The sequence below is a fragment of the Topomyia yanbarensis genome, chromosome 3 (genome assembly GCF_030247195.1).
Source record: "Topomyia yanbarensis strain Yona2022 chromosome 3, ASM3024719v1, whole genome shotgun sequence".
Lineage (NCBI taxonomy): Eukaryota > Metazoa > Arthropoda > Insecta > Diptera > Culicidae > Topomyia > Topomyia yanbarensis.
In genome coordinates, this window is record NC_080672.1 from 307,929,813 (window position 1) to 307,955,890 (window position 26,078).

General features: G+C 38.0%; 1 protein-coding gene across 4 annotated transcripts in view; it reads left to right on the top strand.

Moving 5' to 3' along the window:
* LOC131693894 (protein cycle) overlaps positions 1-26,078 on the top strand; it is a 100,593-nt gene that overhangs the window by 72,128 nt on the left and 2,387 nt on the right. For 3 of the 4 annotated variants that reach the window (XM_058982151.1, XM_058982149.1, XM_058982152.1), the window contains exons 4-9: positions 2,433-2,504; positions 9,088-9,418; positions 9,483-9,600; positions 9,659-9,832; positions 9,912-10,676; positions 10,833-10,949. In XM_058982151.1, the coding sequence (XP_058838134.1) occupies positions 2,433-2,504; positions 9,088-9,418; positions 9,483-9,600; positions 9,659-9,832; positions 9,912-10,676; positions 10,833-10,949 (1,577 nt within the window). The remainder of the gene's footprint in view (positions 1-2,432; positions 2,505-9,087; positions 9,419-9,482; positions 9,601-9,658; positions 9,833-9,911; positions 10,677-10,832; positions 10,950-26,078) is intronic. The other variant, XM_058982150.1, reaches the window with a different exon arrangement.

A 26,078-nucleotide genomic window follows, 5' to 3' on the forward strand; every position in this document is an offset into this window, starting at 1 on the left:
AGCCTCTTCGAATACACTGATTTTAATGGTCATGATATTTGTCCAAAATCTTAACGTGCCAGATTCCTTCAAGTTTAGCTTTGGGAGGTTCAACAACTTTATGAAACGGTAAAGTGAAGCTGTATGGGGGAAAATTATCCGCTTATGCCATGTCGTTTGACCCAACGCGTTGAACAAAGATGGCAGACGCTGCTCTAACCAACGGCTTCAAATGGGTAGTGTGATAATAGAAACATGTCAAAAATAGGCTCATTACCATACTATGATTTATTCTTTTTGGTTAACTTTAACTTTTTATTACTTTTTGTTTATAGAAATACATGGGTTAATGCTTGAATGTAATTTTTTGTTTTGTTTTGAATATATCACGCTTCAAATATATCACGCTAAAATACAGACCGACCGTGATATAATCGAAACATTACTGTATTCTCATTATTCCTTCGGAAGTGAAAATCCAGACTGTTTATTGTATCAGGTTGTGCTTATATTGCGTTACCATTTTATATTTTCCTACCTTTTTTCATCTTTCTTCCATCAGGAAAATGACGAGACAAAATAACAAGACCCAAATGCCGCAATAACAGCGTGCTGATTGGGACACTGGTCAGTTTATTCTGATTCCTGTTTCCACAAAACCATGTGAAAACGAATACGCTATAATATTTATTAGGTTGTCGAATTCATGGTTCAAAATAGTCTTGAGATATTGAATTCACGTTAAATTATCAAACGGTGTGTATTTCCCAAATTGTGTTAGAACTGACGTAGAAAAGAATCCTTACAATTAGTATGACCTTCTTGCGAGGCAAACAATTTTCTTCTGCACCCAGTCAGTCATAGGTGAAACAAGTGAGAATAAAAACATTTACAACTCAGCAAAAACAAACAAACATGTAACTTGTTAGATTTCTTAACACTTTCTCACTGTCTAGAATGGAAACTTTGATTTCTTTAAATCAAGCAAAAAGTTCAAAGGACGTGAGACTAGGGTGGCACTGCAAGGGTTTCCACAATTGTTTAGCACGAGACTGGCGATAATGATTGCCACAGACAAATAGACAAGTTAATTTTGCTGCTGTATGTCAAATGTATGCAAATACCTGTTGACGATCAACGATGCAATTGTGGTTTACTTCACCTGCCTAGGTAATGCTGATGTAGTAATAGCGCCTATTGGAAACCGTTACAGTTCGAATGCCGTTGTTGTATGTTGCAATTTGGTTATGCATTCGAAAGTATTTTGCAATGCTTTGCAAATTATGTAACTACGGTTGGCATTCTAGACAGGTCGAGTTACCGAAAGAAGGAAAGTAAAGGTGACGAGCGTTGTTAGCGTTTGAAACATCCTCCCTTTACCATTCAACGGAGGTTTAACAGGTGTTGAACATTCGACAGAAGCGACAAATAGCGAGGTTAAACGATAATAATGATGACTGGGACGTAATACGAGAGCGGGATAGCGTCGGGCGGTGCGTTTGATGGGATTCGTTTCTGCTGTATGCAAAGGTAAAAGTTTTATTGGAACCTGGAAGAAATAACTCTAGCAATCGGGTTAGGTTATACGTCATTTTAATTACGATTGTCAATATGCAGTTTGTAAGATAACTAGTTAACGGTTAATATTAACTTTGTTAGTATGTGAAATTTTTACTATATATTTGAAAAATTGTAAAGTAAGGCTTTTACCACTACTTTGGTTCAGATTTGTTTTACCCGGTTGACCCTTCCTTTCAAGACACGTCCACCAAGTAGTGCAGATGTCGTACGAAAAATAAGGAAATTAAAGAAAAAAACATAATTAAAAATTTATGAAAAAAAATTCGGCTAATTTCTAAAGCTGTAATTATTGTAAAGTCAATTTTCATTTATTCCATCAATTTTCCTGATGTTTAGCTGCTGCTTGGTGATAGACGGGGGTCACTTCCGACTGGGCGGGTAAACAACATTCAAGTCCTCCCACAGTTATCATAGGCCGCTGCTTCCACAGCGATTCTTAACTGTAGTAAGAGAGGTTAGTTTTGCTCCTTTCTAACCTTTCTAACGACCCGTAAACCCGTGTAGACAAGGCAACTTACAGCAAAATTTGAACGGCACAGAAGTCAGCACAGTGATGAGTATTACATTTATGTTGCCAAAACAACTCTAGGGTAAATATGACTTTGGCTGTAAGTATATCTGTATCTTTTCAACCAATTTGGTAATGAAAGGCGATTAAAATGTTCTAAAATTTTATGGACCAAACATTTTGATTTGAAATTTCATCTGGTTTAAGCATATACTTATTTTTCTCATGTAGCCCATCCCTATCCTCAGGTCAGTAAATATCAGCGGGTCAAAGAGCCACCAAAGGTAGCCCGAAAAAATACAGTTTTTGTTTGCGATAGCACAATTACTTTTTCCTCTAATTTCCTTTTCTTTTCTATTTTCAGTGATAATAGTGATATTGAAGAAGATATGGGTGATGATGCCAAATCGGTTCGAACAAATGATGAGAACAAAAAGTAAGTAACAAAAAGAATACTGCTTTTATACTTTATACTATTTTTTTATACTGATTGTTTGACTAGTGATGCAATTTTGATGAATTTTATGGGATACTTAGGCTTGAATCATTGGTGCATGTCTTTTTCTCAGCAGTTTTATGTTAACGACACGGCAATTGCACAAATTGTGATGTTGTATAGATAAAAATCTACTCTTTGTGTGCATCCCAGGAACTTAATGTTGCAACCAGCAGCAATATTTTAGTCGCTCTCTATGATTGCCAATTGATGTCCATTAGAGTGGGACATGGTTACATGAAAAAAATAAAATTTGGTTCCGAGTAACTTTTTGGGTCCCATTTAGCTCCCAGAACAACTCTGCAAATTTTTATCTCGATCGGTGAAACTATATTTTTGCGCCCACGGTTTAAAGTTTACATGAGATTTCGTATGGGAAAATTGTCTTTTGCAAATTAATTCTTCCAAGAGTAGCCGTTATCTTCTAAAAATAAACAGATGTCTGATTTTTATAGGAATTTTGTCAAGGAAACAAAGTCAGTTTTCTACAATCTGATGCTTGTGGAGAAAGTTATTAAGTAAAAACCGATTGATGCCCTGAAGATTGATGAAAATTCCACTTTTCATAGCATCACTGCTTTTGACAGTTTCATTATATACAAAAAATTTAACTTTCTCTTATTATGTACAAAAGAAGCCTCAATTTATCCCTCAGAACCTTGCGAAGTGGCCAAATAGTATAGATAAACGATTTAGATACGTTAAGAGAGGATTAAAACAAAATTGCGTATAATTGGACAACCAACAGCAGTGATGCTAGAAAAAATGAATATTTTTTCAATCGTCAGAGCATCAATCGGTTTCTGCTTAATAACTTTTTTATCAAGCATCAGATCGTTTCGTGGTTTTCGAGACTTTTTTTCTTTGTTAAATTTCCTATACAAGCCACATAACGATTTATTTTTAGGAAGTAATGGGCAACTCCTGGAGGAATTATTTTTTAAAAGTTAACTTTCCCATACAAAATCCCATGTAAACTTTAAACAGTGGGCGCAAAAATATAGCTTCACCGATCGAGCTAAAAATTTGCACAGTTGGTTTAGGACCCAAATGGTACCTAAAAAGTTGCTCGGAGCTGGAATCTATTTTTGTCCCACCCTAATGTCCATGTAAGTGTACTTACGATGCGACTAAACAACAGAGAGGTATCAATAGGCAATCATAAGGAGGGACTAAAAGGTACCGAATGGTTGCATTTTTAAAGTAATTTCGAATTAACGTATCGATTTAATCTCTTCAGTACGTGGCAGCAGACTTATCTGCACGCATCTTTCAGTTATTCGCTAAAACGTGATATTAGAGAATAACGTTTCTTTCGTTGTTTTGTGTCGTTGTGGGATGAAAAGAAAGGAATAAGAAAACATCAGGGAGAAAAAGAATCAGTTATTTGCAAACGACTCATATCTTTTCCATACACTCAATACAAGTGCTTTCGAAATTGCGCCGCGATTCTCACCGGATTCACATCTTACGTCTTTCCTAATTGTACGATTTTGACGATCTTGTTATCATATAAACTTTATAGTCAATCTTGATTCTGAAAAAAATATTAAAACCCTTTTTCCAAAATGCGAATCCATTTCTCTACAAATTGGCGCCAACATAATTTTCTTGAGTATTTGTTTGGTAAATCTTATCCCCAAATTTTGCTTGTCCCAATTTTGAAGTTAGTGAAGGAATTGACCTAAAAATTGTAACTGAAAGGTGTAATTATAATACGGATATTGTTTACCTTTTTTTCTCCTTACGGTCTTTTAGTCATTTTGAGGTCATGCAAAAAGCTTTAATAAATGATAGGGATGAATTTTTTTTGAGCTCGCCAATCATATTGTTTAATATTAGAGGTTATATACATACGAAAAAACAGCTTTGATAAAAAAAATGCGCCTGTGAATGCCATTTTTTAATTTCGCAGTTTTAATTTTAAACTGGTGAATCTGGTTCCATTTTTTTTTTCAAAAATCTTTTCACATTGATTTAGTTGGAACCCCAAACCCCTGCATCATTTGGATTTGTTCTGCTCCCAAGCCCAGTGCGTTAGAAAAATTCGGTGGTCAAAAGTTTCTCCAACTCCAAAGAATGACTTTTTATAATGTCACTAAAAACAATTCTTTTTCACGCTTTTTACCACTTATTATATACCATATACCACAGATCTCGTCGGTTCATGCATTTTGAAATCATAAGGCATTACAATAAAATTTTTGATTTTTGGATTTCTTTCCAAAAATTTCGAAGTCCGTGGTCATAAAAAGAAATTAAATTTGGTTTTAGCGGTCTTCGTTTGTTTTGACACTAGATGCTGACGTTTCATATGATTTTTAGACTTATTTCGACAAAAAAATCGATGTTCAACAACAATTTTTTCGAATATTATGAATTCAATATTCAATCGCCGCACCCCCTTAATGGTGTTCGATTGAGCTGAAAAATTGCAAAGATTCCTTTTTCGATATAATAAGCATTTTTTAAGACTTTATGCGAAAATTTAAGATGACCATTTTCATTGATATCTTCCCTCTTGAACACCCCTAGTTCTCCATACAAACTTTGGATTTAAACTGTGAAGCTCTGTATTTTTCAAAAATTTCTTCACCAGTGGTTTCCTGGAATCCCAAACTTTCGCCATTTTTTTCGTTCTGCTCCCAATTTTTTTTTTTCATTTTGTTTCGCAATGTTATCACAGATCTCAACAAAATCGCGTTCATTCGCATGAATCAAAAGACAAAAACCTGTTTTAATCCACCTAGTGATGCGTTTGTGCCTTTCTCATTTATCCAAACTATGATTTATTTGCGGCACACTTTAAACAAAAGAGTATAACAATTAATTAATAGCTTAATCAGCACGAGTTCAATGTTATCTTATTGTGATCATATTTTTAAATGCAGGGGGAATGGGTTTGGAAGGAGAGGGAGTGAGGGTTTACTAGCTTGAGAATGGAAGATGCGTCAGAAATGCTTTAGCTTGTTTCGGTATGCGGTAGCCTTTTGTCAAATTCCTCCAACCGCCTTTTAGGCGAACGTATGAAAATGAACTGACTTGCCGTCTCACAAATCGCTTTCGGTGCTCTCCTAGTAAGGAATAGGATGAACGACGACACACCAGCAAAATAAAAACATTCATCTCACTCTGTATTTCTGTCATTATACATCATGAAGAACTCGCCACCCTTGGTGAACCCATTCAGCACACAGAGATATAACAGTCTAGATAGCAAACGCTCTGTAAGATCACTCACTAAGAAGTTGTATTGCTTTAGTAGAGATGGTCGGGTTTCAATTTTTTCGAACCCGAACCCGACACAAACCCGAGAGCTTGAAAATTGAAAAACCCGAACCCGACCCGAGCCCGAACATTTTAAAATTGAAAAACCCAAACCCGACCCGAACTCGACAATGAAAATTTTATAAAACCCAAACCCGAACCCGAGAATTTTAAAATTTAAAAACCCGAACCCGAGAATTTATAATTTAAGAAACCCGATTCGAGCCCGACTTGTTAATAGAGAGAATCAACCACAGATCCCGAAGATTTTTAATTTTAGGCAACTGCGCAGGATCCATGATCGTATCACTTTAACCTGAAGTAGCACCATACGCGCCCAGTTATGTCTACCTATGGCAAAACGAAACCCGGAACCCGAACCGAACCCGAGAAGTTTAAATTTACAGAACCCGAAACTCGTCGGGTTCGGATCAGGTCCGGGTTTCGGGTCCAAAAACCCGAACCCGACCATCTCTACTCTTTAGAACCTCTCCAAAAATCGAATGTTTTAAAAATAGAGGTGAACAAGATCTTTTTACGGAACTGTTCTGTCGGGAATGGTTCTTCGAAGTGAACTGTTTTGCCCATCTCTAGTGATGAAGGAGGGAGGTGTAAAGACAAGAGGGGGGGGGGATGAATTACTCAACTACATATTATACCTTCCATTTTAGACTTGGTTTAAGAAAATCGGTTCAGTCAACACCGAAGAACCGATATGTCTTTAATTGTGAAATATGCCGGGAAGCCGAGACTTCCAAACTGTCGATAGTGAACAATATATTTAAAGAATATTTGGTTGGCCATCAGTGATCGAAACCTCTGAATCAAAGTAATTTGGTAACCATTTCGATCGATTTTTATTATCTGAGGTATTACGATTGCGATTGTAACGGTTTATATAGGAAATTCCAATGTGACTATGCGCACTTTGTGCTTTACTCACAAAAGGTATATGTAATTATAGTTGGGTAATTTCAAAAAACATTGAAAATCCTATCATAGCAAATACAACATCCAGAAGAAATTTCCAAGTTGTCCACACACTTGGTAGATCACAAAAGTATATGTATATATAGTAGTTCTGGGTACTTAGTTGACATTTCTCATAATATTTAAGACGATATAATGTGGTCAATCCTTGAATTCCGCACCGATGGTCCGGATCCAGACACTTGTGCGGATCTAAACACCAAGTCCGTATCTTGCTCAGGTCCGGCCCTGCTAAAGGGAAATGGGATGGGTTAGAGCCGGGAACTGATCCGGATCCGGGAACTGGTCCTTATCCAGACTAAAGTAGTTCGGATCTTTTTTCTTTTTTTTTGTAGTCACATTTTCTTTTTTACTTTTTAACGACATTCAATTAACTAGAGATTACTGAGTAGGAAAGTTATGAAATTTTAGATCTAGCAAGGATGTGAAATATACAGATCGGGAAAACTAGAAGTGGCAGGGTTATTAGAAACAGGCTTAAAATGTTACGAGCTAATCTTTTGTCTTCTGTTGGCAGGAGATGAGCTTTTTTTTCATTGCCACTGCGACCCCTATTCAGGCTATCTTTTGTGGCTGTCTCCTGGTAAAGACAGACTTGATCCTTTTTACCGTGAGAACCGACGAGACATGTTGGTGGACTTGAGTGATTCATGGTTATGCTGCCAATGCTCAACTCCTGCCAACAGAAGTAAAAATATTAGCCCGTAAGATTTTAAGTCTGTTTTAAATGACCCTGCTATTTCACATCCTTGCTCTCACTTGAGTACTATGGCTCTAAATTTTCATAACTTTCCCTAGCTAATTAAATGTCGTGAAAAAGTAAAACTAGTTCAGATCCATGGATTCATTTGGGTGCGTGATCTCTTCCGGATACGGGTTGTGGGCCTAAACCGGTACCAGATATTTGGAACCCAAGGCGAATCGAATTTTTGTCCAATCCAACCCAACCCACGTACAAAAATCCGGAAGTCCAGCTGGTTTCTGTCTGTATTTCGGAAGACAGTTACCACAATACCGGCTGGTTTGGCTTGGTACTAATACAATCACAGAAATCGACCGAATTATCCCACATACGAACAGTGCCGAGGTTTGTACTGAACAATTATTTGGTTGTGTGATGTACATAAAGTATCTTCGCGGTAATATGGGTTTAATATCGCAGTGGGCAAGTGCATGGTCTATTACCAAAAAGATAATAGAATCATACCCAAAAGTAATAGAAACTTACCCGTCGGCTTTTTGGTGTAGAATTCTGCCGTTTTTTCATAAGCATTTTTTTACAAGTTTATTGGAATAAATTGGTGCTTGTGACATTAGTGGCCTACCGGAAGATAGGGAACATCCGAAAAAGTAATTAATACATAAATTTAATTTTAGAATTCGATGGTTTTGTCATTTTATTCTTTGTATTTTTAGTTTATTTTGTGTACTTCATATTGTCTATTTTGCTTTGCTCATCCATTGATTTTTTAATTTAAACTAATATTGATTATATTATTGTTAATCGTTTTGTTCGCTTCATACAATATTTTCTGCATTTTGATCACTTCCTCCTTTCTATTAATTTTTTAAATTTCATTTTATTGGTTTAGTTCACTTCACAGTTTAGTTCTAACTAAGAACCAGATGTTTGCTAGCGTTGGATTAACGCAAACTTTAAAAATAAAGACACTATTTGTGTTCTTTAGTAAATCACCTATTAAGCGTTGTGTTCGCATTAATAAAGTTAGTGATTACGCTGATTAAAACTATTGAAATCGAAACTTACCTCGGCTTAGCAATCCAATACTATATGTACCGCGCTATATTTTTCCCTAATCAGGAAAATCTGGGTGAAATTCAAATTTTCACGTGACGGGTGCAAAACCTGTAACTGAATTAGTTATGGAATTTGCGCTTTGATTTTCTCTAATCAGAATTTAATACTAACTTAGAGCAAGGACTAAGCTAGCTAACTAATTTAGTTGCAAATTCAATTTAAGGTTACGTGCTCTTACGCGTAAAAATGGTTTAACTATTTTTTTTTCTAGTGGAGAATATTTGGGTTTCACCTAAATGTTTTATCTTAGGGTGATTTCTTTATTGTATTCAATTCATCCATTTAATTTGCTTTACTGTATCGATCTTTTAAATTTCATTTCCGTAATTATTTATTTTTATGATAAGAAAATTACGATTTTTTTTGCATTTTTTGCAAGTATACTACTTATTGTTGCTTTCCACTTTTTGTGTTTTACTCTCGTATCAATTCCATCACTCTGTATAGGCAAAATCACAGTGAAATTGAGAAACGTCGACGTGATAAGATGAACACCTACATCACGGAGCTATCGGCGATGATTCCTATGTGCCATGCCATGTCCCGTAAGCTGGACAAATTAACCGTCTTGCGGATGGCGGTGCAACATCTGAAAACGATCCGCGGTGCGGTGCATTCGTACACCGAAGGACACTACAAACCAGCCTTCATCTCGGACCAAGAGCTAAAGATGCTTATACTGCAGGCGGCCGAAGGGTTCCTATTCGTGGTTGGCTGCGATCGGGGGCGGATTCTTTACGTCTCGGAATCGGTTTCGCAGGTTTTGAACTACTCTCAGGTATGCAGGTTACGTTGGAAAGTTGTGAATCGTGTTTATAATGTCTACTATTTGACCACATCAGGGTGATTTATTGGGGCAGAGCTGGTTTGATATACTTCATCCCAAGGATGTGGCTAAAGTGAAGGAACAACTATCATCTTCAGATCTGAGCCCACGAGAGAGGTTGATCGACGCTAAAAGTATGACCTAAACTTGTGCTCTATTGGTATTAAATTGGCATGTTTTTTGTCATTCTAGCTATGCTTCCCGTTAAAACGGACGTTTTGCAGGGAGTTTCAAGGCTGTGTCCAGGTGCTAGGCGATCGTTCTTCTGCAGAATGAAGTGCAAAACGAGCGTACAGGTGAAGGAAGAAACGGAAGCTAACAGCTCATCACCCAGTTGTCACCGCAGAAAAAGTAAAGTAAACTCAGGTAAGTAACAACATATAGGTGAAAGAACAAACAGTTCCATAGAATTTCGCTGCAAATTTATTTCAATTTTATTCCGCAGACAAAAAGTATTCAGTCATCCAATGTACTGGCTATCTAAAATCCTGGGCGCCGGCCAAAATTGGCCTCGAGGAACACGAAGCCGACGGCGAGGGTGATACGTGCAATCTATCCTGTCTGGTAGCGGTTGGCCGGGTTCAGCCAAGTCTCTTCCAGCACCAGCAACGCTCCGGCAGTGCAAGCCTCAACAACCAACGACCGACGGATAGTGGGGCGAATGGTTCCAATGGTACTGCCGGAGGACCAACCGGCACAAATGGTGGCAAGAGCTACTGTCGAAATAATATTCCTAATCTGAGAAATGAACAATTCATATCACGTCACGCGATGGACGGGAAGTTCCTATTCGTGGACCAACGTGCCACACTAGCATTGGGGTTTCTGCCGCAGGAACTCTTGGGTACCAGTATGTACGAATACTATCACCATGAAGACATTCCGGCATTGGCGGAGTCTCACAAGGCGGCCCTGCAGGGAACGCAGTGCATTACAACGGCGGTCTATAAACTAAGGACGAAAGAAAATGGTTTTGTGCGATTGCAGAGTGAATGGAAATCGTTCCGAAACCCGTGGACCAAAGATTTTGAGTACTTGATAGCGAAAAACAATGTGATAATGTCGGATCTGGCCGTTAGTAGTGGAGGCAACTATGGTGGGAGTGTGGCGACACATGGCGGAAAAAGCAGCACCAACAATACCGAACTGAGTGAAGGAAACAACGAGAGTAATGGACAAAGTACGGTTGGATATGATTTTTTTAATCATTGTAAGTAACGTTTTGGTGTTAGGGAACCTAACTGAAGAAACCAGAAGTAGTTCGGTTGGAACAATAGACACAATTTTAGAGTTATAATGATAACACATGTTTTATTACCAGTGACGGTTGCCAAGATGAATAATAAATCAACTTTTTTGATTTTAGCTAACGGACGTGAAATACAACGAATTATTCACTCGCACGTAGAAGCCAGTAAAATAGGACGACAAATAGCGGAGCAAGTAATGGATCGTCAACGAAGAAATGGAAATTCGTCAACAGGTATGGATTGTATAGTACTGATTAAAATATATAGATTGGAGTATTGCCAGTGTCTTAATCCTATACATTCATTTAATTTGCGAGGTGAGAATTGGGACCTACGTACTTCTTGCCGAACAATTTAGGCTGTGAAACATTTGGCGAAATTTTTAACCTTCAGTTAAAATCTGATTCTTCGACAGTTATTTGCAAAGCAACTCAGTTCTGGAGCATGGGTAAATTTTACAGCTCGGTAATTAAAATTGTTGCCCATGATTCTGAAAGAAAGATGGAAACATTTTCTGTACTTAGTTGAGTTTGTCAATATCTTTCAAAATATAATATGAAGGGAGAAAGGAAAACATGTTGTGTCATTTTATGGCGTGGATTGTTGCGTTTCGAGGCTACGACCGTCATACATAATATAAGAAGCAAAAAACTAATATTGAGATATTGACAAATGTTCACACCTCTACTATTTCCTAGCTTTCGCAGCTGTTAATTCTAAATAACTATCAAAATGTCAACATTGGAAATGGGTCGCACTCTCGGTTAAATTTAATCTTTGGAGAGAAAATAGCTTTCGAACTATTAAATTTTAACTAAAACTAAAAATCGTCAAATGGTTCAGTCTTAGATGTTACTTCGATCCATGACAAAATTTATCCCGGTTTTCCATATTGCTAGGTCTTGGGATTATCATCTACACAAGTGCACATTGCACACCCTATACGTACGCGTTTCCTCATCGAGATCACGCAGTTAGTTCAGGGTCAGTCCTAAAGTGAACAATTTCTTCTAAGGACTCCACTCGATGTAGCAGGTGGTGGTTTTTTTATTTCGTTTATTTGACACGGCTCATAGCGGTAGCTTAACAGAGCCGTGGATCTTTTATGTGTTTACAATATGTAAAAAATAAAAATAAAAACAAATATTGATTGTCCGTTGGATCTCGTGCGCGCAACTTTTTATTGCGAGCGGAGACCTTCTTTCGCGGCTCGCCTACTGCGCCATGGGGACCATTTAATTCTCTCCTGCCCTCCACATCAAAGTCATCATCGTTAAAAGTGCCTTGGTGCTCGCGACCAGATGTTCTTTCCTGCTTCTTGCACTTACGGGTGACCAATGTAAATCCGTCGTCATTGCTATTATCTTCATCACCGATGTTGCTTACAGTGGTTTCTGGGGTGCTGGATGCTGCTTTGGCAGTTGTCAATATGGACTGAACAGCTGCTACAAATTTGGCAATTGTTTGTGGTTCAGGTATTGGTATTGAAAACTCTTTTTTGGGTTGGTTTACCGTGGATTCGTTGGCAATCGGTAGAGATGCATTCTCCTCCGTATCTTCCGCGCAAGGTTGTCCGTGGTGTGCTGTTTGATTACAATACTTGCACGTGGGAGTTTGCCCCTCATGGGTGCATAACGTAGTTTGATTAATAGTAGCTTCGTGGGTTTTGAGTTTTATAGTCAAGTGGGAGGGGATAGGTTTTTCGATCCGCATCCTCACTACAAGAACACCGTTAGGTGTACCCGGGAAAAAATTTCTCCACGTATCACGTGTAACTGATTCTACTTCGCCGTATTGCGACATGTATTTTGCGATTAGATCAGGAGGGGTACGTGGTGATAAGTCATGTAACTTTACATCGACATAGTCTTTTTCTATATACACGGGAATCTTAATTCCAACTTTATCACTTTGAGCCACGTGGTTCAAGTTGTTCTGCAAAACGAAACGTTCGGCTTGTGCTAACGTGTTGAATGATATGAGTACGACATTACGAAGATGGTGATACTGTAGATACATAGCCTCCTTGAGCTTAAGCTGCATCTTCACCTTCAGCAGGTATTCCACTTCACGAAAACTCAATCTTATTGAACAGAATTTAAAGTCAACGACCGCTGCGTTGGGTCGGAGCAGAGATTTTTCGTCAGCTTTACTCATGATGGCAAGAATAAATTAAAAGTTTCCTTTGTTCTCGAGACAACGCACACTAGATCGAGAGGTTGCTAGTTTTTGTTCACTTGGTTCGATTGTACGTCTGACTTGGGCAGAAGTATTAAGTAGACTGATCAGACCAACGTGGTTGAAGTCTGTCGAAATTTTTTTGACAATTTACATGGAGAATATCCACTAATTTCCATTTTCACCGCTACGTGGTATTGTAGGCATTTTAAATGACAGTTATATTGTCTGTAGCTTTGTCGAAGACTGCAAATCAATCTATATATTACTAGTGGCTCTGAAATGAATGGTTAAAGTCGCAATAATTAGCCTTCCTTTCTTTTGTAAGCCCGTCTTGAGTGAATCAAAAGTTACAGCTAATCAAAAACCCAACAATGGCGCAAGTGGCGAGTAATCAAATGCATTTGGTCGGTGTTAAGTCAGACCGGACTAAGTCGCAAAACTTCAAAAAATGAGTTAATACAATACTGGATAAAGAATTTCTTCAGCTACATTCAACTTTTGCCAGATTTGAAATATGTAACCATAATCAATAATTATGGCAAAAAATAATTTCCAATTATAACGTATAGGATGCTTCAATTCAAACTTTAAACTCGTTTTTCTCGAAATCAATATTTTGTCACTTAGTCCGGTCTGACCTAACACCGACTATTTGATGGCTGAATGATACAAACTTCAGCTCGAGTATTTTCATAGAGGGCCGCTTTGGGGAGATCTGATTTACAGCATTTGTTGTCCTTTTCTTGCACTTTAATTTGTTTAACAAGTGGTTTGCCCGTTTAAAAGTTATCGGCAACGTGAATATCTCCATACACACTAGCGATAGCAAGTTTCCATCTTCGGCAAAGTAATGCAGTTTAACAGCCCAAACAATGTTCTAGAATAAACATTTATATAATGAAAAAAAATCTAGAAGAAGACTAATGATGAAAAAACTCTTTTTAAGGAGCGTTTCGCAAATAATCTCCCATATCTCAAAAAGATTAAAAGATAGAGTTGTAGTCTTCAGTTAAAATTTTTGCAACGAGTTTCTCTACTACTTTGCTAAAGTAAATATTTTTCCATTTGAATTATTGAAGAAAATAAATTTCATAACTCACTATTAGGAGGATTAATCATCAATCCGATAAGACGGAAAAAAGGGGAATTCTATTCCAAGAAACTTTCTCAAAGACACCACATTGTTAAAGTCAACAGTTTTGACGCAATCTAGACCAGGTGCTGTTTGCATCGCATTTGTGGCAGAGCTTTCTGGTATATTTGGCGACCATTCAAGAGAGATAATAAATTTTCGTTACAAATACCCTTTTTCTTTTAATTAGTGCAGTACTGCATGTATGACGCGCGGCACAAACAGTCGATCATGCAGGGGATCCTTGTCGAAGAAGACGCAAAGATGTCGACCGCACCGTTTTTCACTCAAAATCTTCGCTCACTGGAGAAAGGGGTTATTGAAACAGCCAAACCCGTCCTTCAGTTGGTCCACGAATGTCGAGTTCAAATCGATGACTACACCTTTGATCTCAACTGTGTAAGCGGGCATGTAAACGCGCTAGCTCTTCATGATTGTCTTGTCGCCAGTAACGCCATTTGTTTGCTATAGACAAAATATCAAAATTCTGAGCTAGGTTTCGAGATATCAGGCACAGCTGAATATTTCTGCGTCTTGTGGGGTATTAGAATACTTCGCGGACTAACTTTGATCCGAAAGAAGATCGGATATGGTCGAACCCAGTTGAATGTGTTTGATTTGGAATGAAAGCTCAGAGTCTTTGGCGACGAATCTTGTTCGACATCCATTTTAGGATCATTTGGGTCAATTCAGAAGAGTTGATTTATGCACGGACCTAGAGCCAGACGTGAAGTGAAATCTGAAGAATAGGAAGGAAGAGACAGAAATCATGGGGATATAATATGAAGCACAATCTGAATTTGATAGTAAAGGAACAACGTAATAATCTATCTCTACATGATATATGGCTGGATGCAACCTATTTCATTAAAAACTGAAACGAAAAATATGTAAAAAACTTAACCACAAATAGCTCATAAAATCTTCTTTGTTTCATTTGCATGTGCAAAAAGATGAGTGGGTGCAATTTGGAATATAACCGAAATGCAGTGACGGCCCTTGGACTGGTAATATGCACCGTAATCAACAATCCCCCAATCAGTTCCTAAAATAGTTTTCTCAGCATACTTGATATACGCTAGAGTGCCAATATGTATGGTCTTCCTGAAATTTCAAACCGGACACACCTCAAAAGTTTTGTTACCTCGAAAAAGTCCCCAGGCAACATTTGAGCGCAATCCAAAAATATGTCATGAAGCGTCGAGATCTGGTGTAAGGCTGAAATTCTTGAATTGAATTGAGAAGGAACTTGAGTTTGTATATGCATATATGATTTATTTTTTTTGTATGCCAAATGTTTTAGAAATCCGTGAAATGTCGAAATCTGTTGTCAATTCAGAAAAAAAAACGATTTTTGCCTTTCTCAATAGATTGCGATTTCTTTGAAAACCGACTTTTCAACGGAGGCCCGGAGGGCCGATTGACACATACCATTAGATTCAGTTCGTCGAGTTCGGCAAATGTCTGTGTGTGTATGTGCGTATGTACGCGAACACAATCTCACTCACTTTTCTCAGAGATGGCTGAACAAAATCGTTTGACAAACTTAGTCTCAAATAGGCTGCTATTGAATTTCTAATGGATCCGACTTCCGGTTCCAGAATTACAGAGTGATGAGTACGAACACACTGACAATGTCGATTTTAACAAATTCTGCAATGAATGTATAAAGGTGAAAAATTTTCCGAAATATGGCCACATCTGCTAGGATTTGTAGTGCTATGTCACTAACAGCCATTTGAAATCTCTTTGGCCACATTGGCCACCATCATCGGCTCCGGAAGCCCCGGCGAAAGTATCCAAATTCAGGATAACGGTTATATCGGTTTCTCGGAGATGGCTTGACCGATTCAACCAAGTCTCAAATGAAAGGTGTTTTATCCTCGTAAATGTCAGTTAACTTTCATCCCGATCCGGTTCCGGAGTTACGTGTTGTGGCGTGCGGTCACACGGCAAATTCCTATTCAAACCTATACTCCGATGAATGCAAAAAATACATTACGTAAAGAATTGGGGCAAACCGAGTATACACGTTTCGAGTGGCCATTCTAACTATCTTCAATTAATTCCCCAGAATTTTTTGCATAAGAAATACTACTTTTGACCAACCGCATTCAGCCTCGTTCTGAAATGTAGAGCCAGGTTTAACTTTATACTTAAGTTATGGGAGGAATTGGGGTAAAATGGGTACATACGTTTCGGGCGACCAGTCTCACTATATTCAAGCGATAACCTGGACTTTTATACATAAGAATTACCACTTCCCATCAGCAGCATATAGCCTTTTACCGAAATATAAAGCCAGGATTAACTTCAAACTTTAGTTTGGCGAAGAATTGGGGTAAAATGGGTGTATACGTTTCGTGAGATTATTCTTATTATCTTTAATCGATTCTCTGGACCTTTTTTACATAAGAAATAGTATTTTTGTCAGCCGTTTTCAACTTTCTTCCGAGTTATATATTCAGTTTTGAACATTAACTCAAACGAAAGGGGGAATGGGGGCAAAACGTGCATGATAGCATACCGTGCGGTCCTTGTAAATACTAGCAATAAATTTTTCAGACCTTTTGACATAAGGAAAACCTTTCCTGGTAAACGACATTCAGCCTTTTCAAAAAAAGTCGCCTTTTGGGTCCATTTTACCCCACTGTGCAATGGTTGGGAGTACACCCGCGAGAGTTCGCTTGCGGTACGCGTTTAACCTAAGCTTAAATCGCGGTGTCAAGCATCAAGTCAGCCAAGAACCCGTACTCTTTCTCAGGAGAAAACTAGTGTTTGAACCCGATATCGCGGACGCGTAGCTCTTCCTATCAATATTTCATGTGAGGTTATGCGAAAAAAATAATTGAATTGAACCGTTAGCACTAGTAATTACGATTGACAGATGGTCGCTGCCGTGGGGAACAGGGATTAACTTCCACGTGCAATCTAATCGCAGCGATGCGATCTGAGCGACTAATACTAAAATTGCGAATGTTGAAGTCTATTTACGAAGTAAGTCACGTTTCGCGTAATACAATGCAATTATTTATTGAAATTTTAAAGAAATCGATTTCTCCAATTCCACCGTAGAACAGTGATCAAATCCGTGACCTCGTTCGATGAATTTTCCATCGAAGGGTACAATCGCTGAAGGGAGGAGCCATTTTGCAGTCAACTGCATCAAGAATGTTTTTATTACGGGGAACAAGTTGATTAATATGCTTTTAAGAGGGCCAGAAATATTTAAAACTGCGAAAATACGGTCCACAATATCAGAGAAATTTATTAAGTCGGAGCTGGTTTGTTTTTCCTGCTGAGACATGGGAACACTTGGAGTTTTTGATGATCCAGGAAGTGCTGGAAACTTCTTTTCTGAACTCATCTTTCTGAGACCAGGAGCTACTTGCTTAGGTTTTGCTCCAGTACTCCAGTACTTTCAACATTCGCTGTTATTTTTTGTTCTACCTGGCAATTACATCGAAGTTTAGATGAGGAACTATTCTTCCTTTTTCTATTGCTTCTAGGCGTAGCATAAGATGTTCCCTACTGGGGTTCACCAGAGTCGCATTCGTCAGTAGACAAGTTTGTGTAGATATTCGTAGAAACCGTTGGCGTAGCTTTCTTTAGCATTTCCGCAAAAGATCGCTTAGAGTGTCGCTGAAGTGTACGCCTCAGTTTCTCCTCGCGCTGTTTTGTAGACGGAACACGGGAGATCATTTGGATTTCCCCAACAGTAGACACTTTGCAACATCCTTTTCATCCATCCATAAACATGATTTCCACGAAATTCTCACAACGAACCTTATTGCTTCCATGAGAAGCTGTGTGTCCGAGTTGTTTTCAATTAGTATGGACTCGCGGTACAAAAAGGCGAACAGGTACACGAACCTTGTCAAAGAGAAGGTAGTTAGGTAGAGCAAACCCGGCGAAGGTCACCCGATAATAATCTGAGTTGAGGTATGTACTCTTCTCGTCAGCTATGACTGATGCTGAAAACATTCATTGGTCGAAGCATGGGATCTTTAAAACAGCCATATCCTGGTGCAGCAGATCCGTACAATTGAAAGGTGAATCGGAGACGACCCCAATTTCAACCCGATTAGCTGGTACATATATTCTGTTTACCTGGTGCAAACTATTTACAACCACCCGAACCTTATTAGGGCGACTTTACTATATTTCTGTCACGGTCCATCTCCCCTTGAGGCGAACCATTGTCAGGGGAAGTCATTTTTGCACTGGCCTATTTCCCATTAGACGTTAGTGTGAGAACCAATAAAGGGAAATGTAATATAATAGCGGTACATACTTATCTTTTATTGAAGTATCTAAGCAGCGCACAAGATGAGAGACACTGGCTTGGCTCTGCTGGTCGAATAACGAGTTTTTATTGGATATCTAGTTAGAGTTGACATCTAAATACGAATTCTCTCTTTTATTCAACTCTTTGGGATGTAAGGAGTACGACTAGCACAAAAAAATATGTGAATTTGTTATGTACTTATTAGTTATAAACAATTAAAACACGAAAATCTCGTTTTTTTGCAATAAATTCGGCTGTGTCTGAACTAAAAGTCCTAGAGATCCAAAAAAATTGGTGCAAGCACAGATATCTGTGGTGCAAGTATCTCAAACATAAATAATAGATTTTATTGCAGAATTTTTCGTAGGTCGTAGGATTCTTAAAAAAAAATACCAATATATGCAAAAATGGGGTTTGTTATTATGTTGGTCTATAAAAGATTCCGAGAGACAGGGATAACTTCTCAACTAGCATAAAAATAGATCACGTGGTTTTTGAGGTCGTTAATTACGATTCTGATAACAGAATTTGAAAATTCAAAATGGCGGCTACATAATGGCAGCCATTTTTTGCGAAAGTGGCAATTTTTGTTAAGTCAGTATAAAACTCGATTCATGGGAGTTTTTTGGGTCACACAGTCGCCATACTGAGTCAGCCTTTTTTGCATTTTACATTTTCAACGTCAGAATCAGAATCAGCGACCCCGAAAACCCCCTTGTAAGACGTTTTAGGCCAATATAAAAAACACATGAAATTTACCCAAGCACAGCACAGTGGTCGGAAACGCCAAAAACGTGAACTTAATTCACTAGAGACCAAACCATCGAGTATACTCACACGGTGTCTTTGGAGGAATTGTTCGTATGAATATTCCCCACAATCTGATAACAATCAAAATGAGACATGGCTTACTATGATTGAACTAAAAAAATAACTTTTTATACTGACGAGATAGAAGGTTGAAGAATTTTGTTGAAGAATTTGAACTTGTAGGACTAAAGGTTACTGATTTATAAGGCGTTTTCTATGGCAAACCCCTTAAATCGAGTTTTTTTAATTTTATTTTTTTCATTGTGACTTTTCGTACAAACGATGTTCAAGACAAATGTGTACAATTACATAATTTTGTCGAAAACTGTATATAAAAATACTCATTCGTTTCAAAGTTATTGAAGATTTTTACATGTTTTTTCACCAACTTCAACTACGTTTAAAAAGAAAGGTGCAAACCAAAATGCACGAACATGCACTTTTTTCACTGTCTACACTATACAGGGTAAGTTTATTATATATTTCAAAAATTGCGGTAAAAAAACTTAAAAAAATATGTTTTTGCTGATTTTTGTATGGAAAAAGTCAAAAACATGATAAAGTAAACTTACCCTATTCATAGGATTCTAGCGTGCCACGCACCAAATCTTCTTAGTTTTATTGTGCATAGTTTACACAGTTAAAAAGTGCCTGTTCGTGCATTTTGGTTTGCACCTTTCTTTCTTATACGTAGTTGAAGTTGGTGTAAAAAAATGTAAAAATCTTCAATAACTTTGAAATGAATAAGTATTTTTATAAACAGTCTTCGACAAAATTATGTAGTTTTGATACCTACATATTTGATTTGAACATAGTTTGCACGAAAAATCACAATGGAAAAAATAATATTAAAAAAACAATTGGTTTAAGGGGTTTGCCATAGAAAAAGCCTTATAAATCGGTAACCTTTAGTCCTACAAGCTTAAGTTCTTCAACAAAATTCTTCACTATGAGCATTTCTAAAACTTTGTCGAAGACACCATAGAAAGTTGGTCGTCAGTATAAAACGTTATTTTTTTTGTTCAATCATAGTAAGCCATGTCTCATTTTAATTGTTATCAGATTGTGGGGAATATTCATACGAACAATTCCCCCAAAGACACCCTGTGAATATATTCGATGGTTTGGCCCTTTAGTGAATTAAGTTCACGTTTTTGGCGTTTCCGACCACTGTGCACAGTCGCCAATTGGATCCGCCATTTTCGACGCACAGAGGAGTAACTAGAACAAATTCTTGGCCAACTACCAAAATATTTTTTTCGATTTTTTATTTCGTTATATTCTATTTGCATACCTAAGAACGTACTATATAACGTGGCAAAATTAGGAGTATGCATGGATGCCCAATGGTGATATTTTAAGGGATATTTTAATCATTTCAGAAAAATCGCTTTCTAGTGATGATGACTGTATTAAATAAGACAATATTATTACAAACGTAGTTCAACACAACTGTTTGTTTAACTTCAGCCTAAAACCAACTGAACATAGTAGACTTGCTGTGTATTGCACCAACTTTAAAAAAATACCCTTTTTAAACATTTCATTTCAAATTTTAATGATATAAATGTTCCGATCTTGTCAGATTCACCAATCCCAAGCGATATGAAAATAATGAAATTTTTACTAATTTGAGGTACACCGAAATGCTGTAGGGCCAAATACTATGTTTGCCAAAATGTATCTCTATGAAAATTTGCACAGGCGTCCCTTTATTCACAAATTTCACCTAGAAATTACTAGTATTCGAAAGTATATAGAAAATTGGCCTCTGCACTGGTAGATGGATAGATGCCAAATTGTTCCAAAAACTAGTAATTGTCTATTTTTAGTTCATATTAAGGCATAATAACAAAAATTGCAGTAGCAAATAATTGTGGCCATGATTCGACCCCAATTACTCCTCTGTGAGAATCAGAATCAACGACCCCGAGAACCTATATAAAGTTAAAAATAACAATATTAACCAGTTCGGTCTTGACCATCGTACGAGACAGTCTACTTCTATTGGTTCTGCTTATCGACACATCAAAGTTTATCTCTCTATTGTTTCGAAAGATCTATACATCCAAACAAAAGGTTATTGTTTGCTGCTGAAGTTTTTTTTAAACCGTGCTGACGGGTAAGTGCGAGAAAATGATCCACGATCCGGGAGGAGGAGGGCCATCTATATCATTTGGCTCTCGATTCGAGTGGTTAAACAACGACGAAATCGATAATAACGACACACCTAAGGCCCAGAGACAAAAAACAAAAAAAACAACTGGCAAATCGAGAAGCCACGAACGAGACGCAGTTCACCAAACATCTTAGGATAGATGGCAAAAATAATGGCCCCAGATATCTAATTCTTTCGCGGGTAGATCCAGACACGAGTATGAAAAACGTTTCCCCTTTTTTCATAAAGAAGGCGATTGATGCAATTACTCCGAATGTGAGGATCACTAGAATACAAGACGGAACACTTCTGCTGCAAACGGTGGACAAACAACAGGCAGATAAATTATTAAAGCAAAGTTTATTAGGAAACCAGATAAAAATTAAAATTACCGATCACCCCACACTGAATACTACGAAAGGAACAATCAGCTGCTACGACCTTAAATTCCTAACGGACAAGGAAATTCTAGAAGGATTGAGTGACTCCCATGTCGTGGGGATCCAGCGGATAAAACGAAAGAACAGTAATAAAGAATTGGAAGATACTTCAGTATTTGTACTGACCTTCAATTTAAGCAGTTTACCAGATTCAATCGATGTCGGTTTCTACCCATGCAGAGTAAGACAATATGTTCCAACACCGATTAGATGCATGAACTGCCTTAAGTTTGGACACAAAAAAGATCATTGCCGTGGAAATAGGATCTGCGCCAACTGTGCTGAGCTCTACCACGATGAAACTAAGTGTAAACAAGAAGAGAGATGTGTTAACTGTCGTGGCTCTCATTCCGCATTACGCAGAGAGTGCCCTGTTTTCATGGATGAATTCGAAATCCAACGAATCCGAGTCACTGATCGCGTTAACAAGAAAGATGCGAGAAGAAAACGAAGGCTCCAGGCCCATGCCGTATTCGTTCCCCAGCTGAACCAAAGCTTCTCCGAGGTCGTGAGGCACCGCTGCAATGATATGAACGTTCAAAGCTTCAAGCAGCCCCAGTCACAAAATATCCCGGACCAAACACTCCATCATCATAAGAAACAATCACCTGGAACAACACCACCATCAGGATTACATGAAAATCAAGAGACGCAGATACGAAGTCCTACAGACAGAAACAACCAGCTACATCAGCCGATCACAAGTAACACGATCGACAACTACAGCGACCAGCCGATCCAACAAAAAGAGAAGACCCCGAAGCAACAAATACAACCCCAACCCAACAAGCAATCAGACGGAACAACACTACGACCAGAGATAAGACAAGAGACGACAACAACAATAGCAATGAGATGCGAAACGGACAGCGACGATCAGCTATACCAACCGATTTCGAATACAACTAATGGAGTAAACACACACGAACGAACGCAAGGTACACATATGAAAACACATATGATAGAGATAGAAACATAACTGAAACCATTTATGATAGTACGATAACGATGAACCCCTTAACTACACCAGCAAACAGTTTTGACACAGTATACCAAGCAGTTAGAAACTCAATATTCCTCAATGACCCCCCCGATCAATGAACGCTACCGCTAGGGATACTAGCTCACCACTAATTTTTATCTTATGAACCCTACAATTATACAGTGGAATACGAACGGCTTCTATAACAAATTCAATGAAATTAAGTTATTGGTCAATGAACTCAATCCGTATGTGCTATGCATACAAGAAACACACTTCGATCACTCGAAAAAACCAACTTTGAAAAATTTCTGTATCTATTATTCAATTGATAATTTCCACCTCCGCGCTTCTGGAGGCGTAGCAATCTGTGTCCACGAGAACTATCATTCTATTAAGATACCTTTAAACACGAACCTTCAAGCAGTGGCAGTTAAAGTATTTTACCCATTAGAGTTGACTATATGCAACCTGTATTTACCGCCTAACACAGACATAGCCAAATCAGACATTCAAAACCTTATCAATCAACTAAATCCTCCTATTTTATTCACTACGGATGCTAATGCACATAATATAATGTGGGGCTCTCAAAAAAGATGATTGTCGCGGAAAACTCATTGAATCGCTCATTGAAGATAATGATCTAAATCTTTTAAATGACGGTTCAAATACACATTATTCCTTGGCGAATAACTCATATTCAGCAATCGATCTTTCCTTCGGGTCTCCTTGCTTATTAACGCATTTTAGATGGACCATACATTCAGACTTATGCTCTAGTGATCATTTCCCAATTATTATCTCATCACTGAAGGTTTCCTTGCAAATAAGCAGACGCCCGAGGTGGATAACGTCAGCCGCAGACTGGAAAGCTTTTCAAGATCAAATATCGGCAAATATTGCTCCAGAGAACGATGTGAAAATTAAAGTCAAAACGTTTTCTAAAACCATTGTTAACGCTTTCTAAAACCATTGTTAAACTCTATCCCTAAAACCTCGTCAACTGTCAAAAGAATTAAACCCCCTTGGTGGAATCAAGAAATTGCACAGGCAATTAGAGAACGGAAAAAAGAGTTACGAAAATACAACAAATATATGACTACAGAAAATGAGATGTCATACAAACTAGCGAAGGCCAAAGCTCGTAGAACGATACGTGCAGCGCAAAAAGAATCCTGGCAGAAATTTGTTCCCTCAATTTCCCTGAATACGCCTTCTAAAGAAATTTGGTCTAAAATACAAAAAATATCCGGAAAATTCGTACCCCAATTCATAACTTCTTTGAAGATCGATAACTCAATAATAACAGACACCCAAAGTATAGCCGAGGAATTAGCTCAATCCTTTGCATTTACGTCCAGTTCTCAGAATTACACCGCACAGTTTCTTCAGTTCAAAGCACAATCGGAAGAAGTAGACCCTATTGGAATATTGCCAGATCGGTGCCCAGAACTCAACCATCCTTTCACCATGAATGAAATAGACAATGCTCTGCAAATCTGTAGTGGATCTTCCCCAGGACCTGATAATATTCAGTATGACATGATTAAAAGCCTTACTGTTGACGTAAAATACTACCTCCTAGAAATGTATAATGAACTCTGGACACAGCAGAAATTCCCCAAAGAGTGGCAAGAGTCCTTGACTATCCCAATAAAAAAACCTTTTAAAATGCATTAAATCCTTCCAACTACCGTCCAATCTCCCTAACATCATGTTTGTGTAAAGTCATGGAGAGAATGATAAACAAACGTCTTGTATGGCATCTTGAATCACAATTTTTTTTCGATCCCAACCAGTCCGGTTTTCGAAAATACAGAAGCACACTTGATAGTATAGTTTCCCTCCATTCGGCCATCCAAGAAGCATTTGCTGCAAGAGAGCATTCAGTCTGTATATTTTTTGACATAGAAAAAGCCTATGACATGACATGGAGGCATAACATAATCAAACACTTATCGGATCAAGGCGTCACTGGGAATATGTTGGCATTTGTTAAACGTTTTCTGCAGAATAGAACCTTCAGAGTTTCATTGGGAAATACATATTCATCCGTTCACACGCAAGAGAACGGGATACCCCAAGGGTCAATTTTGAGCGTTACTTTATTTTTGGTAGCAATCAACTCAATAAAATCATGCTTTGCTCCCCCTATCCTCCGCTTGATTTTCGCAGATGATTTGGTAGCATTGTTGAGAGGGAAGTCAATGATAGAAATCCAACAAACTTTACAGAACCTGTTAAACCAACTTAACACATGGTGCATGGAGACGGGCTTCAAATTTTCGGTTTCCAAGACCAAAATCATTCATTTTTTCAAATTGACCAGCTGCAATTCTGATCCAGCACTATATTTAAATGGACAAAAAATTGAGGTCATAAATACCCACAAGTGCCTTGGTATGATATTCGATAACAAATTGAACTGGGATCGCCATATACGACAGTTGAAGGCAAACGCGCTTGGCGCGTTAAAAAATTTGCGTACACTGTCCAATACAAATTGGGGAAGTGACCGAAAAACTAATATTACACAGAACACTAGTGGTCTCTAAACTTGACTATGGATCCGTAATATATTGCACAGCTAGGAAGACGTTATTAAACCAACTCGACTCAGTCCACCACCAAGGAATTCGTCTTGCAACGGGAGCTTTCCGGACAAGTCCCACAACAAGTCTGTTGGTAGATGGTGGAGTAATGTCGTTGAAATTACGAAGAGACTTTCAAACGTTGACATATGGAATCAGGATCCTATCGTTAGAAAACCATTCCCTCCACCTAATACTAAAGAATCAGATCAATAATTTCAAACAGACGAAAAAACGTCACTTCGCTGCTCGCTTCGATACTACTGGACAACTATATAATTTAAACATATCGAATATTCAAAACAGAAATTTTCACGCTATTCCGCCATGGAGCGGCCAAAATATACGAATCGATTACTCGTTGACCATTCATCGCAAAGACACTAAACCGTGTGCTGTATTTAGATCAGAGTTTAACAGAATACGTGAATGTTATAAAAATTATTATTTCATCTATACTGACGGTTCGAAAATTGGGGAATCAGTTGGATTTGCGATATACAGCCAAAATTATGAATATAAAAGGAGTCTACCAAAAGTTTGTTCAATCTTCACGGCTGAACTGATAGCAATTGAAGAGGCAGTGAAATCTGCATCTTGCTACGACTTGTCTTTATTCATTATAGTATCAGATTCTTTGAGTGCTCTCAGAGGATTGGAAAATTTGTTTTCCGTAAACCCAATTGTGCAAAGAATCCACGATTTGTTGAACTCTCCCCAATATAAACTCAAACACCCAGTTTTTCTTTGGATGCCTTCGCATAAGAAAATTGAAGG